Source organism: Neomonachus schauinslandi, chromosome 15 (genome assembly GCF_002201575.2).
Source record: "Neomonachus schauinslandi chromosome 15, ASM220157v2, whole genome shotgun sequence".
Taxonomy (NCBI): domain Eukaryota; kingdom Metazoa; phylum Chordata; class Mammalia; order Carnivora; family Phocidae; genus Neomonachus; species Neomonachus schauinslandi.
In genome coordinates this window covers 26292233-26309797 of record NC_058417.1, presented here as the reverse complement: position 1 = coordinate 26309797, position 17565 = coordinate 26292233, and the positions used below count along the sequence as shown (strand labels likewise).

Genomic DNA, 17565 nt, shown 5'->3' with positions numbered 1-17565 from the left:
TGAGAATTATGCTTTCCCTCCCAGTTGTAGATTGTCTCACTGGAGGTAGGTTTTATGGTGAGCTGTTTCCAAGCCTCTCCTATCCTTTTGATGTGGGTTTTTTTTTTTTTTTCTGGCTTGCCTGATGTGTAGGAATAGCTCAGCTAATTTCTGGATTTCTTTCAGAGAGAGCTGTTCTTTATGTAACTATACATTCTGTGTGTATGTGGGAAGAGGTGAGTTCAGGAGCCTCCTATGTTACCATCTTGAATCAGAACTCTGTAATCTCTTAAAACTTCTAAATCTGGGGGCACCTGGGTGGCTCAGTTGGTTAAGCATCTGCCTTTGGCTCGGGTCATGATCTCAAGGTCCTGGAATCAAGCCCAGCATCAGGCTCCCTGCTCAGCGGAAAGTCTGCTTCTCCCTCTCCCTCTCCCTCTCCCTGTGACCCTCCTCTTCACTTGTGTGCTCTCTCTCTGTCTCAAATAAATAAAATAAAATAATAAATAAATAAAATATTTAATAAATAAATAAAATGTTTAAACAAAAACAATTTCTAAATCTCCCAAGTTTTTTCAAAATAAGTTTGCTTTGCTTTGCTTTTATGAAATGTGTTTATGTGATGTATTCTGTTTGCACCATTGTAGAATTTTACGTTAATATCCAATTTAAATAGAAATTCTAGAAATTCTAGGGTGGCTCAGTCAGTTAAGCACCCGACTCTTGGTTTCAGCTTAGGTAATGACCTCAACGGTCGTGGGATTGAGCCCCATGTTGGGCTCCATGCTCAGTGTGGAGTCTGCTTTAGATTCTTTCTCCCTCCCCTCGTCTGCTCCTGCCCTCTCACATACTCTCTCTCTCTCAAATAAATAAATAACATCTTAAAAAAAAAAGGACATTCCAGTGATCATCTCTGATGTAACAATGTAAAAAGCCATAAATTTGATATTAAAACACTTCATTTTCAGTAGTTATTGCACAACTCTGCTCTGATCACTTTTTTTGGTAAGTGTATGTGCATTTTGTAATCCGGCATTTTATAGGTACTAAATTTAAAATTTATTAACTACTTACTACTGTTGCAATCACTTTATTTCATCAAGTTAATACCCCTACTTTTGCTGGTAATTCTAGAGTTTATTTCCTTACAATCTTCACCTCATAAGCATGTTTGAGTCCATTATAATTCAAAAACAGAATAGAGGGGGGCTTGGGTGGCTCAAATAGTTAAGCGTCTGCCTTCGGCTCAGGTCATGATCCCGGGGTCCTGGGATTGAGTCCCGCATCGGGCTCCCTGCTAGGCGGGGAGCTTGCTTCTCCCTCTGCCTTTGCCTCTCTCTCTCTCTCTCTCTCTCTGACTCTCATGAATAAATAAATAAAACATTTAAAACAACAACAAAAACAAAAACAGAATAGATGATATATGACTCTTGAAAATATACCTCATTTAAAGGAGACTTACTTAAAAAATAAAAATAAAGGAGACTTAAATATGTAGTGTTAAAGCATAGCAGCTACATTATTGATATTGTTGAGGAAGTTAACAGTAAGATAAAATATTTTGCTCACTTGAATTCAGTGAATTAATCTACATTTTTATGTGAAAATAACCCATAAAGAACCCTGATCAAAGGTAGAAAATTACAATTAGGACATGTTTTAGTCTGAAAGATTTAAGGAATATGAGTTATATTTCATTGTAGTTTCTATGATGAGAATTAATTGTACCCTTTAATTGTGGTATTTATTATGTTTAATATGACTTCAGCGTAGAAAATTAATTTAGTTACATGGTTATTAAGATCTTAATAACAAGTTACTATTTCAGAATGATTGTCCACAATGCTGAAACAGCTTATATTAAGTCATCATTACTCTTTAGCTCCATATCTAGTTAATAGAGTTTTACTTCCTTGACACAACATATTTGACTAGGGCCAAGGAACTAAAAAGTCATTTTTAGATGGTGAAAGAACTTCAAAAATACATTATATTTTAAATTCACTTTATATATGAGGAATTATTATTGAAGCCATTGCTCTGTGCTTTTAATATTATCTGTGGAGCCACTTCAGTACCATCCCAAGCTAAGCAGAAGTTTTAACATATTATGGATTAAGAAGGCAGATAATATACAAAATTATAATCTATAAAATCGTTCACCATTTATCATCACATTGATAATAATAGATCTTCTCAAACTAACATAAGCTATTAACCAAATACATAATTATCTCCAGTAATACTGCATTTGTTTAACAGGTTTAGGTATTTTTTGTTGCTTTTAAAGAGCTCTTGAAATTTCCTGTGATTACTTATGAAAATTGAAAGAAGTGTACTGTTGCCATTTGAAGGATAAATATTATTTCATGTATTTAAATCCATCTGGTATCTTTAGATTCAAAGATTAGTATTTTACAAGCTACTTATAATTATCCATACAGTTTCTCTTCTCCCCCTTTTTTTTTTTTTAAGATTTTATTTATTTATTTGACAGAGAGAGACACAACGAGAGAGGGAACACAGGCAGGGGGAGTGGAAGAGGGAGCAGCAGGCCTCCTGCCAAGCAGGGAGCCCAACGCGGGGCTTGATCCCAGGACCCTGAGATCACGACCCGAGCCAAACGCAGACACTTAATGACTGAGCCACCCAGGCGCCCCTCTCTTCTCCCTTAATCATAAATATTTTTCTTAGGAAAAAGAAAGGTGAAGTAAAAGTAGTGCAGGAATATTCACACTTGAAGGCTTTATCTGTTTTTTCTTTATTAATCCTTAAAGTCTCAGTGATAAGAAGGATTTATTGTAACATTGCCTCATTTGTCTTGTAGTTATTGGGGAAATGCTCCTAGTGTCTCTCATTCTTAATTTCAGAAGCATGGTTAGTTAAATATATAATCACAATTGGTGGGAATGGGAATGATAATTTTACTTACTTGTATTTTGTTTATTTTTTAAACTTACTTGTATTTTGTTTATTTTTTAAAAAGTCGAATGAGATACATTGTTACAAATTGTAAATGCATGCTGCTTATTTAGGTAGAACTAGAGAATAAAACTTTCAGGCATTTAAATTGTGAAATAGGTAAACGTTGTGAAATGTGAATCCAGAGAAATGAAACTATTAAAAGGAATTTGTTTTTAGTTGTACAGATTTTTTTTTTATGGAAGAATGACAATTGAGGAAGTAATCAAATTGAACTTGCTACATTGTTCCCACAAATACACCAAAACTCTTAAAATGAGATACTAATTTCCTTTGATATTTAACTTGAATATTGAATGCCTAACATATTAATTTGTTAAACTTTGTCTTTAAAAAAGGTGTTGTTCATTATTGGTGCACTTCTTTTGGCTAATTTTTTTATTTGCTGGCCTAAAAAGAAGAGCAAATCATGTTTGAAATGATTCTTTTAAACTTTAGTAAAAGAGGCCTTTTTTGGCTGGTGTTGAGAGGGGGTTGTATGGTGGGGGGGCGCGTGTAAGTTGGGTTTATTGTCAAATAATATACCTACCATACAATTCTGTTTTAAAAGCAAGCAGAAATATAAATAAACATATACATAGACAATGTTACTTTTTAAAATCAACAATTATCCGGGCGCCTGGGTGGCTCAGTCGTTAGTTAAGCGTCTGCCTTCAGCTCGGGTCATGATCCCAGGGTCCTGGGATCGAGTCCCACATCGGGCTCCCTGCTCAGCGGGAACCCTGCTTCTCCCTCTCCCACTCCCCCTGCTTATGTTCCCTCTCTCGCTGTCTCTCTCTCTGTTGAAAAATAAATAAAATCTTTAAAAAAAAAAACAAAAAAACAATTATCTGATAAAAAAGAACTTTCAAATATGTAAATAATTTAAAAATACTGAAATTATTTTTAAAAAAGAACTTTTAAAACTACAGAGCAACAAAGTACAATTACATTTAACATGTAGAACATTTTAGACAATAAAAGAATGATGTTTTCAATAAAATTATGTCAATAAAGCCTTTAGAGCCATATCAGTAAGTTTTAAATAAGTGAAATAAGTTTAAAATAAAAACAACAAAATATAGTTGTGTTTATGAAATCTAAACATGAGTTACTATCATAAATATTTTAGATTTGATGCAGATACTAGTACAATGCTTCCCTGAGGTTTTTTTCATTACATGGCAAGGAAAAACATGAAGAAAATATTCCCTCAAGCTGCATATTCTGCTACTATTGGTTTCTTATAATGAAAACAAGTGTGCAGACTTCATATTAGTTGAATTTAAATAAACGTTTATGGATTGTTTAGTATATAAATGTAATTTTAATTCGGAGAATATTGTGAAAGTCCTGGAAAATAAATTACAGGAACTGAAAGTAGCATGGTCACTGTATGTGTTAAACACATAATAAGATTTATGAAATCCATTTTCAATAGACAACTTTCAGACTTTTTAAAAAGTAAAACTTCCCATTAGAAAGCCACTTAATTTTTTTTCCTTGTAAGACATGCAAGCTAAAAACTAATTAAAAAAAAAGTTAAAGAGAGGTTTCTACTTCATTTATTTAGGTAAAGTAACTCTTTCCCCTCAAATGAAAATTCTTACAGTACCCTTAAGGATCATTGATAATGGGCATCCAGGCATCTGAAAGGACAAGGGGTCTATTTTCCTTTGTTCTTATTTAATTTCTGTTGAGTAAAGAGATTCTGCCCCAGAGGGTTAAAATAATTTTCAGGATGTTTTTACTTTCAGGATGTTTTTAAAAATGTGGTGATTCCATGAACTTCTGTAGGCTTAAATATTTTCATTGTTTTGTATATTAGGTGATCTGCATAATGTTTAATCTTTCTCTCTCTTTTTTTTAAGGTTTTATTTATTTTTTTAAGTGCTCTCTACGCCCAACACGGGGCTCAAATTTACAACCCCAGGATCAAGAGTCACATGCCCTACTGACTAAGCCAGCCAGGCACCCCTAATCTTTTTTTCTTTATATAAGCCAATTGGTATAGTCATACCTCTTTTCTAATTTAAATCTGTTTGTATGGAGGTGCCTGGCTGGCTCAATTGGTAGAGTATGTGACTCTTGATCTCAGGGTCATGAATGCCAGTCCCACATTGGGCATAGAACTTACTTTAAAAGAAAAAGTAAAAAAAAAAAAGTGTGTGTGTATGTATCATTATAATAGAAAAAAAAAATCAGTTTTAAATGATGGCAGTATCATAGTTCTTGGTTTAAATAAATACAAAATTCTAAAGCCTTTAGGGATGCCTACCTGGGTGGCTCAGTCGAGGAAGCATCTGCCTTCAGCTCAGGTCATGATCCCAGGGTCCTGCATTGGTCTCCTTGCTCAGCAGGGAGCCCGATGCGGGACTCATCCCAGGACCCTGGGATCATGACCTGAGCTGAAGGCAGAGGCTTAACCATCTGAGCCACCCAGGCACCCAGGACACAAAACTTGAAATAAAGCACTTTGTTGATCTTTTCTGTATTATTTTATGCAAGAAAAAATATTTTTTTTGCTGTAATTTTACATATTGGGGACTACATAAATGGTAAGATAGAAAAGTGTTCCCACATATGTCCCACTTGGGAAATACAGTTATAAAAAGTGTGTTGTCTTTAAAATAAAATTTTTATAGACTTTCTTTGTTTTACTTTTTCTTAGCAATTGAGTACCATCTTACCACTCATTAAGATGGATTTGCTCTGGGGCGCCTGGGTGGCTCAGTTGGTTAAGCGACTGCCTTCGGCTCAGGTCATGATCCTGGAGTCCCTGGATCGAGTCCCTGGATCGAGTCCCTGGATCGAGTCCCGCATCGGGCTCCCTGCTCTGCAGGGCTAGTCTGCTCCTCCCTCTGACCCTCCCCCCTCTCATGTGCTCTCTGTCTCTCTCATTCTCTCTGTCTCAAATAAATAAATAAAATCTTTAAAAAAAAAAAAAAGATGGATTTGCTATGAAGATAGCAAGGGCTGTAAAGGAAGGCATTTTTCCGAATTTATATTTTTAAATCTTGGGCTGTAATAGTTAAAATTTCATAACTCGTTTATACTCTAATAGTACTGTTTGATATTTTTAAAACTCAAAACATATCTATTCATTATGGCTTACCAGTTTTTATTTAGTGCTTCTAATGAATTACAGTTTAATGACTTTTGGGGATTGATTGTGTAAATTATTAAAAATAAATGGAAGTGTAATTTGTTTTAAAATATATAGGAAAACTGGTTTCATTATATATTAAACAGTTTTTAAATTAATAAGATGAGAAGAAACAACAGAAGTTGGCGAGGATGCAGAGAAAGGGGAACCCTCTTTTTTTTTTTTTAAGATTTTATTTATTTGAGAAAGAGAGAGAGAGTACAGGCAGGGGGAGCAGCAGAGGGAGAGGGAGAATGCGGGGCTTGATCCCAGGACTCCAGGATCATGACCTGAGCCGAAGGCAGACCCTTAACCGACTGAGCCACCCGGGTGCCCGAAAGGGGAACCCTCTTTCACTATTAGATTTTATTTATTTATTTGACAGACACAGCGAGAGAGGGAACACAAGCAAGGGGAGTGGGAGAGGGAGGAGCAGACTTCCTGCGGAGCAGGGAGCCCAATGCGGGGCTCGATCCCAGGGCCCTGGGATCATGACCTGAGCTGAAGGCAGACGCTTAACAACTGAGCCACCCAGGCACCCCTGGTGCAGCCACTTTAGAAAACAGTATGGAGAGGCCTCAGAAAGTTAAAAGTAGATCTACCCTGCACTCCTACAATTGCACTACTAGGTTTTTGTTTTTTTTTTTTAAGATTTTATTTATTTGACAGAGGGATAGAGCACAAGTAGGCAGAGTGGCAGGCAGGCAGAGGCAGAGCTCCGGGGAGCCTGACGCCGGACTCGATCCCAGGACCCTGAGATCATGACCTGAGCCAAAGGCAGACGCTTAACCGACTGGGCCACCCAGGCGCCCTGCACTACTAGCTGTTTACCCAAAGGATACAAAAATACAGATTTGAAGGGGTACATGTACCACAATGTTTATAGCAGCGTTATCAACAATAGCCATGCTATGGAGGGATCCCAAATAGCCATCAACTGATAAATGGATAAAGAAGATGTAGTATGTGTATATATATAATGGGAATATTACTCAGCCATCAAAAAAATGAAATCTTGTCATTTGCAATGTATTGTGCCAATACAATATACAGTGTATATTGTGCCAAGCGAAATAAGTCAGTCAGAGAAAGACAAATACTATATGATCTCATTCATATGTGAAATTGAAGAAAGGAAACAGATGAACATATGGAAGGGGGAAAAGAAAAAAAAGAGAGAGGGAAAGAAATCATAAGAGACTTTTAATGATAGAGAAAAACTGAGGATTGATGGAGAGAGGTGGGTGGGGATGGGTTAGATGGGTGATGGATATTAAGGAGGGCACTTGTGATGAGCCCTGGGTGTTGTATAAGTGATGAATCACTGAATTCTACTCCAGAAACCAATATTGCACTGTATGTTCACTAACTAAAAAATAAATAAATAAGAAAACACTTCTATCTTCATGGAAGAAAAAAATTAATAAATCAATAAAATCAGTGTTTCACATTTAATGCAATAGATGCTGGCTTAAGAAGAAAATTAATCTTTAATTAGAAATCTGAATAAAAATAGAAAGTTCTCTGTTACAGTAGATCAATTTGTTTAAAAATATTAAATCTTGGGGGCTGGCTCGCTCAGTTGGTAGAGCATGCGATTCTTGATCTCAGAGTTGTGAGTTCAAGCCCCACATTCAGTGTAGAGCTTATTTTACATAAGTATATATATACTTATATTTATATATAAAATCTGATTATAGTTGACTTACTGAAGAAGGAAGACATCCCAAAAAGAAAAATTCTCTCTTTGGAAATAAATTGTAACGTTACAAAACTGCATTGTAGAATTTAGTTAATGATTGACTTTGAGAGCCGATATATTTGAACTTGAAAGTGTTTATCTTAACTATTAATATTTTTTTTTTTTTTAAAGATTTTATTTATTCATTCATGAGAGACAGAGAGAGAGAGGCAGAGGGAGAAGCAGGCTCCCAAGGAGCAGAGAGCCCGATGCGGGACTCGATCCCAGGACCCTGGGATCATGACCTGAGCCGAAGGCAGACGCTTAACCATCTGAGCCACCCAGGCGCCCAACTATTAATATTTTTTAAGATATACCTTATTGGTTTAATTCCTTTGACTTTCTCACCATCCTCAGCAAGTAATTTGGAGTTTGTGTTTTGTTTTGTTCTGTTTGGTTTTTAGTAAGCTCAGTGCCCAACTTGGGGCTTAAACTCACCACCCTGAGATCGAGAGTCCCATGCTTTACCAACTGAGCCAGCCAGGCGTCCCCAGATTGGCACTTAAAAAAAAAATATATATATATATATATATATATATATAAAATATATATATAATATAAAATATATATAAATATATATATATAATTGTAGCATCAACATGAAGGAAAAAGAAAGTCATGGAAATACGCTAGCCAGCCAAATGCATGTTTCAGCATGGGAGATGGCATAGTGAAATAAAAAGAGCACTGATTCAGAGTCTAAAGGATCTGCTTTATTACACTGCAGGATTATTGAAAGGCTCGAGTAAAATGTTTCTGAAAATATTTCATAAAACTAGCACAAGCTGTGAAATGTAAGATGCGTTTTGCTTTGGGGGGTAATAAATGCTTATTCAGTTATTGCCACGTAACTATTTTTTTCATCTGACTGGAGGTCTTCATTGGCTGTCTTGAAAAATCCTATGATTTTTAACCCTGATGTTAATCAGGGAGTGAGTCTGGCAAGTAGTAGAAGGAAAGAGAAAGAGACAAATGTGATAGGTCAGTATTCCCGAAAGAATGAGTTGGTTTGGGGTGCCTGTGTGCCTCAGTCAGTTAAGTGTCTGACTCTTGATCTCAGCTCAGATCTTGATCTCAGGGTTGTGAGTTCAAGCCCTACACTGGGCTCCATGCTGGGTACGGAGCCTACTTAAAAAAAAAAAAAAAAAAGAATGTGTTGGTTCATAGTTAGTTTATAACCTTTTGTTCATCCCTAGATAATCCAGAGATAATCTGAAAAATAAAGTAACAATGTTTTGGCTTATGCTTGAATTGTGGTAAAACGTTATCTTTAAGAGTATAATTGTTCTATCAAGTTTTTTATTTGCATATTTTCTAGTTCAACCTTCTGTGAGTTTTTAAAAATCATTCAAAAGCAATGATTAAATGAATCAGGTTGTGAGATATTTATTATAAATCTTATAAAGAGCCATCTTTCATTCTTCATTTCATTAATGTTTTGATTATCCTCCTTTTATACAGGACTTTGCTTCCCGGGCTAAACTGGCAGTTCAGAACCTAGTACAGAAGGTTGGATTTTTTGGAATTTTGGCCTGTGCTTCAGTAAGTGAATTGTATTAAAAGTGAGAACTTCCAATAAATGGTAGATTTATATTTTGATCCAATTTGTTTTTAAAGATAGCACACTAGGAAAAAATAAAGATGACACACTTGAGTGAACAAAAATGCTATCACTTTTAATGAGTATGTAGTTTTATTAATCATTCATCTTACTCATCAAATGAGCTGTTTCTGTTGGATAGGTTCATACCTTGTTTATTGACTTTAAACATTTCATCTTGCCATTGATGACTTCGGACCTAAATGGCTTGTTTCAGTAAGAATAGAAGAGATAAAAAAAGAAAGAGAGAAAGTTCTTCCTTTCCACGAAGAATTTATCAAATGAAGTGCATTTAACCAAATAACAATGACTTCATTCTTTCCAGAGTTATAGATAAGTAGTCTTTTTCCAGAGTTTCAAGCGTTAGTTATAAGGAAGAATTCATATGAAACCTGTCTTAAGGGATATTTACAACTATCAAGGTAATTGAAACCTCTCGGGCAAAGTTAAATGCATCTTTGGCTACAGGGAACTAAGAAGCCACGTATGTCAAAAATGTAGCTAATATCTCAAACCGTAGTTTGTGAAATGGACATTCCTTGATGAGTCGGTGTTTATCCTGGTCCTTTTCTAATATAATAGAAACAGTTATATTTGAAATGGAACAGTTTGAACAGAGTTTTCTTTAGTAGCCTATACACAATTTTTGGCAGTTCGGTGGTGGATTTGGCCAGTATAACTAGGTGCACCTATAAAAACTGCAACTGGGGCGCCTGGGTGGCTCAGTTGGTTAAGCGACTGCCTTCGGCTCAGGTCATGATCCTGGAGTCCCTGGATCGAGTCCCGCATCGGGCTCCCTGCTTAGCAGAGAGTCTGCTTCTCCCTCTGACCCTCCCCCCTCTCATGTGCTCTCTCTCATTCTCACTCTCTCAAATAAATAAATAAAATCTTAAAAAAAAAAAAAAACTGCAACTGTACGTATAATTCACAAAATTATTGTCTACTGACACACAGCTCCTTTATCCATTATGTACTAGAATGTGAATTCATCTTTGAGTACTCCTCCCTTAGCAAAGCACCTGATCAAAAAAGAGGACATTTGGTGCCAAAATTTCTAATGTGATGTGAACATTCTAGATATACTGTAAAATACACATGTGCCTTTGACCCTGGCAATATTAGAAATTTTCATAATCTAATTTTTCTTTTTAATGTAGAAGCTCTTTTTCATAATATTGACCTCAATTATTTGAGCAGTTTATATTATAGTGTGATATAGTAGAAAGAGAATTGGCTTCGGCATTCCTAAACCAGTTTTGCCTCTTACTAACTATGTAACCTAGTCAAGTTACTCTCTTTGAACCCTAGTTTTCTAATTTTTAAAAAGGGGCAATAAGACACTGCTCTTAAAGGCTGATGTGAGGATTTAATATATGTGAACTAACACAGTGCTTAGAACATAAATGTTCCTCCATTTTTTATTGTTATTTGTCAGCTATGATTCAGTCACTGAGTGTTTGGAATAAAGAGGTGAAAGATATTCCCTTTCCTCAAGGATCCTGAAGTCTAGTGAGGGAGACCATTGAAATATAAGGATAAATTGAAAGTGCCATGGAAGTCAGCAGAATGGGATTAAGCTGAGAGGCCTAATGGATAATAATGTCCTTACTTCAGAGGCTAAGTGAACAAGCATGGGAGCCACATTGCCTGAGTTGAAATCCTGCTCTGCTGCTGAAATCCTTCTATCCTGAATAAATTGTCGATCCTGTCTGTCTCACTTTTCTGTAAAGTGAGTGTAATGATATAGCATTATTTTGGGATTAAGTAAGTTGGCGATGTAGAAACTTTAGAAAAGTACCTAACAAGGCAAAACATTCAAGAAAAATTAGCTTTCGGGGTTGGTTGGGCATCTGCCTTCGGCTCAGGTCATGATCCCAGAGTCCTGGGATCAAGCCCTACGTCCGGCTCCTGGCTCGGCAAGGAGCCTGCTTCTCCCTCTCCCTCTGCCTCTCCCCCTGCTCATGCTCTCTGTATTTCTGTGTCTCGAATGAATAAATAAAATCTTTAAAAAAAAAAAAAGAAAGAAAGAAAAGAAAAATTAGCTTTTATTATTCCTGGGGAAAACACAGAGTACCTTCAATTTATTAAAGCAAAAAATAGTATTCTTTGGCACTTATCTATCCCTGTGTCCTCACTGCTGAAATCCACTTTCTATACTAGTCAGTCTTCTTTATATTTGACTAGGAATATTGACGGATCAATTTGGCCTTCTAGGAACTTTTTTCTAGAAAATTTTTGATACTTCAAGTGTTGAAAGCATATATACTTCATTTAAGTTTATTAATTATTTTGTTACTAACATTCAAACTAAGATAAATAAAACTCCTAGTTGAGGGAACATTTCAAAGCTACTTAGTAGTTCATTTAATCCCAGTCTTCCTTTCTGTGTATTTAGTCAGCAGTTGAAAAAAAAGAATAAATAACATGCACATGAAACAATAAATTCACTGATTATGCTCTTCTGAGGGTATACAGCATACACTGAATTGTCCAACATGTTCAGCAAATTCTAATTTTTAATCTCTGCTTTACATATCTTGTATACTTTAAAGTAATTTCTATTTCAACATGAGATAGAGCCTGATAATAAAGGAAAACAATTAAAATTGTAATCCATGGAATTACGAGGGTCACATGAGAAAATATAAAAAATGATTGATGTAAAGCTATACAAATGGTATTGTTATTAACATGATTATAAGACAGATGAAATTGCATAAAACATTTGAATTTGTATGAGAAAAACAAAACTGAGTTATTGAATCCAAGTGTTATGAACAAAAGAATATTTGAATTCTAATTTAGTCATGGAATTATTTTTAAAAGAACATATGTGACAAATATCTTTTAAACAAGTAGGCTTTTCTTTGAAAGTTCAAAAATGAAATTATATAAATTAATTGGCTTCTGAATGGTTCTGCCAACTGCCACAAGGACAGAGTGCTTCTATGGGAGAAAAATGGGTGAAGTGCTCAAAAACAGCTTGTGGTTTCTTTGCATTTTTACATGAAATTGTCTTTCAGCATTCTTGAAATGTGGGAATGTTTGGAAAAGGTATTTGTTGTGAATCACTTCTTTGTCTGGGACTGAGTATTCAAAACATCTGAATCTATGTGCTCATATTTCCACACTTGATTTTCTTTTTAAAATATATTTACACAGCCCCACAGCCTTGGGCTGTCATACAAATGATGAGATTTGTATGTGCAAAATACAAATTATGAATTTTTTTCTGTTGAAGAATAAACGCACAGCTACATATAAATGTATTTGTAATTTTTATAAGAATGCTTACTGTATAGATGTGAGTACTTTCTAGATAATATTCTTATTTCAAGCTGAAGATTTTGGAACCCTAGTAACTACTGAAATAATCTTATGGCTTTTTCTTCATTTATACCTCAACTTAAACACAGCTACCAAATGGCAAAGTATCTGCTGCATGGTATTAAATTCCTGCAGGTCCATTGGTTTTATCCAATTCTAATGTGATTTTTTTTTAAAGTATTTTTATGGGGTGTTAGCTATAAGTAGTACATGCAAAAGGACAGCTGGGTTTGCTTTGAACAGCAACTGGAAGTGAATATGAGACCCAACTTACAGAAACAATACTTGCCTAACCTTCTGAACAGTCTGTTATTGATCAGGGAACCTATACCTGTCTTTGCAATGAAAGCAAGGCTTAAAGCATGATTCCACATACCTGTAGGTGATAAAATTAAACTGTTCCTTGGATTATATATTTTAACTTTTTTTTTTAATAGATTCCAAATCCTCTATTTGATCTGGCTGGAATAACATGTGGACACTTTCTTGTACCTTTTTGGACTTTCTTTGGTGCAACTCTGATTGGAAAAGCAATAATTAAAATGCATATCCAGGTAAGGATACCCTCTGATTCACTGCCTAGTGATGATGAGCCCATTAAAAGGCATTAAAACTTAATTCCTTTGCTCATTCCAATATGAATTGTTAATATTTTGGTTCTGCTTCTGTTAATTGGTATCTTACTTGGGTATTTAACCATGGAAAGTCATTTGGTGCTGGTTTTCCCTGTCCCTGTTGGAAAATTGTGCCCCTTTAAGACTTTTCTCCTTGTTTTCTTTCTTCATTTTCCTCCCTCCTTTCCTGTATTTATTTCACTTTTTGCCTTGTGAAACTGTTCATCCAAGGCTGTTATCAAGCAAAAATAGGAAAATGCACATCATTTTCACATACATAGTACAAAAATGTCATATTTTTACTGACCATGAGCTGAGAGAAGATGGGCTTTCACTAATTCTGCTTTTCTTCCATACCCCCCCAATAATACTTCCTCTCAAGGCACCAATGTCCTTTACAGAAAACCAGCCAGATGTTAGTGTGGGAGAGAATGGGGAAGAAAGGGGTCTCTGAAGAGGCGAAGAGCTGTGGGTTGTGGTTAGAGAAGTGAGAATCTGCTATTGTTCAAAGCCAGTCTTAACAAAAGCCCTAGGATAGAGGTATGTATGTGTGTCTACACACACACACACACACACACACACACACACACACACACAAACACGTATATGAACAGAGGAGAGAAAATTGAAGGAAATGAATATGTGCTTCTAGAACTGTGATAGGAATTTTTTCCTTTTTTTTTTTTTAAGATTTATTTATTTATTTGAGAGAGCGAGAATGAGAGAGAGAGAGTACATGAGAGGGGGGAGGGTTAGAGGGAGAAGCAGGCTCCTCGCCGAGCAGGGAGCCCAATGCGGGACTCGATCCAGGGACTCCAGGATCATGACCTGAGCCGAAGGCAGTCGCTTAACCAACTGAGCCACCCAGGCGCCCGAATTTTTTCCTTTTAAAAGGGCAAATCTCACTAGGAGAAAACACAATTAATCTGAAAAGAATTTCTTAACCAGTGAGGTTTGCAGCACAGAGGCATTCACCAAAGGAAAGGCAAGAGCAGTGCCCTGGTATGATTACTTCAAAATTAAAAGCACCTTTGTCCCAAGTTTCTTAACACCTCTCTACCTTCAATTCTTAGAATGAAACAAGAAAACTTCAGCTGCTTTTAGACCTGCCCAGTTTCTAATGTTAGATTTTGGCATTTGGGATGAGTTTATTGAGCCTGTCTTCTACTCCCCTGCCGTGATAATCACTCACTATTCCAAGGACATTCCTCCTTCAAGGAATAATATTAAGTATATTGTTCAATGAAATGAGTTTTTTAATATTGGAATGCTAGTTACTTTGGTAAATATTACAATACCATATTAGAATTTTTTAAATAGGGCTGCCTGAGTGGCTCAATCGTTGGGCGTCTGCCTTCGGCTCAGGTCATGATCCCAGGGTCCTGGGATCGAGCCCTGCATCAGACTCCCTGCTCAGTGGGGAACCTGCTTTTCCCTCTCCCACTCGCCCTGCCTGTGTTCCCTCTGTTGCTGTCTCTCTCTTGGTCAAATAAATAAATAAAATCTTAAAAAAAAATTTTTTTTAAATAAATCTTCTTAAAAAAAAAGAATTTTTCAAATAATAAAATACTATGGCGAGTAGTAAACTATTTTGCAGTGTATCAAGATAATTTTTTCTGGGGCGCCTGGGTGGCTCAGTCGTTAAGCGTCTGCCTTCGGCTCAGGTCATGATCCCAGGGTCCTGGGATCGAGCCCCGCACCGGACTCCCTGCTCAGCGGGAAGCCTGCTTCTCCCTCTCCCACTCCCCCTGCTTGTGTTCCCTCTCTCGCTGTGGCTCTCTCTGTCAAATAAATAAATAAAATCTTTAAAAAAAAAAAAAATAGGGGCGCCTGGGTGACTCAGTCATTGGGCGTCTGCCTTCGGCTCGGGTCATGATCCCGGGGTCCTGGGATCGAGCCCTGCATCGGGCTCCCTGCTCCATGAGAGGTCTGCTTCTCCCTCTGCCTCTGCCTGCTTGTGTTCCCTCTCTCACTGTGTCTGTCAAATAAATAAATAAAATCTTTAAAAAATAATAATAATAATTTTTTCTTTGATCTTTTCAATTCTTTCTGGGGAAGAAGGAAGCTATCATTTTGCTTTTAAAAATTAATAATTATCCCTTGAAAGTATTAATACCTAAGAAACAATAATTATTTTAATTCCCTTTATAATAGCCACTTTTCTGGGAATCTATAAGCTTTATGCACCCACCTTTGTGTAGTAACTTTCTTTATAAATTATAGTAAAATTTATTATGCTAAGAGTATTCTATAGTGATGGGCATTCAACTTACCAGATTTTTCATTACAGAATATTAAAAATAGTATATTTTTTAAACATTCTCCATTTTTTTCAAGTTATGATAATGCTTAATTTTTTTATATGGTACTTCACTTCAAAGCACTTAGTGTTTGTGAGCTGATTTTATTATAATCCTTGGATAGAGAAATGACTACTCCCATTATATAATTGTCAAACTTAGAAGTTTAATAAGTAAAGTAAATAAAAGCTGGAATTTGAACCCATGTCTTTTGGCTTCAAGTTCAGTGTTCTTTCCATTCTTTTACATTGCCTTCTAAACTATAAATTATTTATGTGATTAAGGAAACTGAATTGTTTAAAGCCTGCTATTTATCAGGACCTATGCCAGGCAGTGTACACTGGTCATCTCAGAACAATCCAGTGAGATAATTATTATCCATATTTCATAAATAGGAGAACTGAGTGTTAGAGAAGATAAAATACATGGCTAAAGCCCTGGAATTCAAACGAAACTCTATAAATTCAAAGCTATACTCTTTATGTGTGTGGAAGGAAAAAAAGAAAGCCAAAATCTTTCTGTTTTTGAAAGCAGAAAATCTGAGTTCCTTCACTAAACTGAGACCATGGGATATGTTTGCTGTGTTCCATTGTACCAGGGAGACATACTTTCTAAAGGCATGTCACTTGATGTACATCCAGATGTAGCTCAGGGTGACAAACATTTCTCATTCTTTGGGTAAGCAATAGTAGTGTGTAATATAAATGTTTTAACTATTTCTGAAGTAATCAGAGGGAAACCACACACAGATTTTTCTGTAATCTAATAGTAAACCTATCTTCTGGCTCTTTTCTCTTTTTCTTCAGCCTAAAGTAAACAGCCAAAAATATTATTTTTGATATCTTGCTATTTGTTAAACTTCCCCTAAAAATTTTGAAGTAGCCCACTAATAATATCAGATTGGGATTTCCAAAGTCAATATATTTATACTCAGTACTGCACATACCCTGTAACTTACTTACCATGTATATTGTTTATTGCAGAATATCATATGACATGTAGTAGGCGTTCAGTAAAATTTTTTTTAAGATACTATTTTTAAGTGATCTGTACACCCAGCGTGGGGCTCGAACTCACAACCCTGAGATCAAGAGGCGCACGCTCTGCCAACTGAGCCAGCCAGGTGCCCCACTCAGTAAATTGGGTTTTTTTTTAAGATTTTATTTATTTGAAAGAAAGAGAGAGCAAGCATGAGCAGGGGAAGGGGGAGAGGGAGAGAGAATCTCAAGCAGACATGGTACTGAGTGCGGGGCCCCACACAGGGCTCAATCCCACAACCCTGAGATCATGACCTGAGCCAAAACCAAGAGTCAGACACTCAACTGACTGAGCCATCCAAGCACCCCGCCCTACTCAGTAAATTTTTAATAAATGAATTTAAGATTTTTCGTTCCATTAAAGGACCTTCTTTTATAGATAGTTTCTTCTTTGTTCATTTGGGCACTGTTAGTTCCTTACACCCATATTTTTTTTTTACCTACTCAACCCTTTCCTCTGCACACATGGTTGAGTGGGCTGTTTGGTGGCCAGTGCCTTTTGTTTATTTGGTAGAATCCCCACTCAGACCTCTAGCCTGAATGAGATGAGACATATGTTCTTAAATATCTGGCACATTTATGTCTTCCCCAGCACAGTGAATTTTCAAGCCGTTACATATAAAAAGAAAGTCTTGTTTTGTTTTCAAGCAATGAAATTATGCAATTATCTGGGCATTGGCTTATTTTCAGCATTAGGAAATGATGGTAAGGAAAACTCATGGTGGTGAAATCACTGAGAGGCAAAACTATTAGCTCTAATTCTTAGTGAAAGATTTATAGCTCCAGTAACTGGCTTTTATGGAAACTAGAAGGACCCCTATATATTAATGCTTTTCTCCCTAAATGATCTATAATAATTGT

General features: G+C 36.1%; 1 protein-coding gene across 5 annotated transcripts in view; it reads left to right on the top strand.

Annotated features, from left to right (window-relative positions):
• The window catches only part of VMP1 (vacuole membrane protein 1), a 139109-nt gene that overhangs the window by 98101 nt on the left and 23443 nt on the right, over positions 1-17565 (top strand). For 4 of the 5 annotated variants that reach the window (XM_021703977.1, XM_021703974.1, XM_044921390.1 and 1 more), the window contains 2 exons: positions 9288-9368; positions 13191-13307. In XM_021703977.1, coding sequence (XP_021559652.1) covers positions 9288-9368; positions 13191-13307 — 198 coding nt within the window. The remainder of the gene's footprint in view (positions 1-9287; positions 9369-13190; positions 13308-17565) is intronic. The other variant, XM_021703976.1, reaches the window with a different exon arrangement.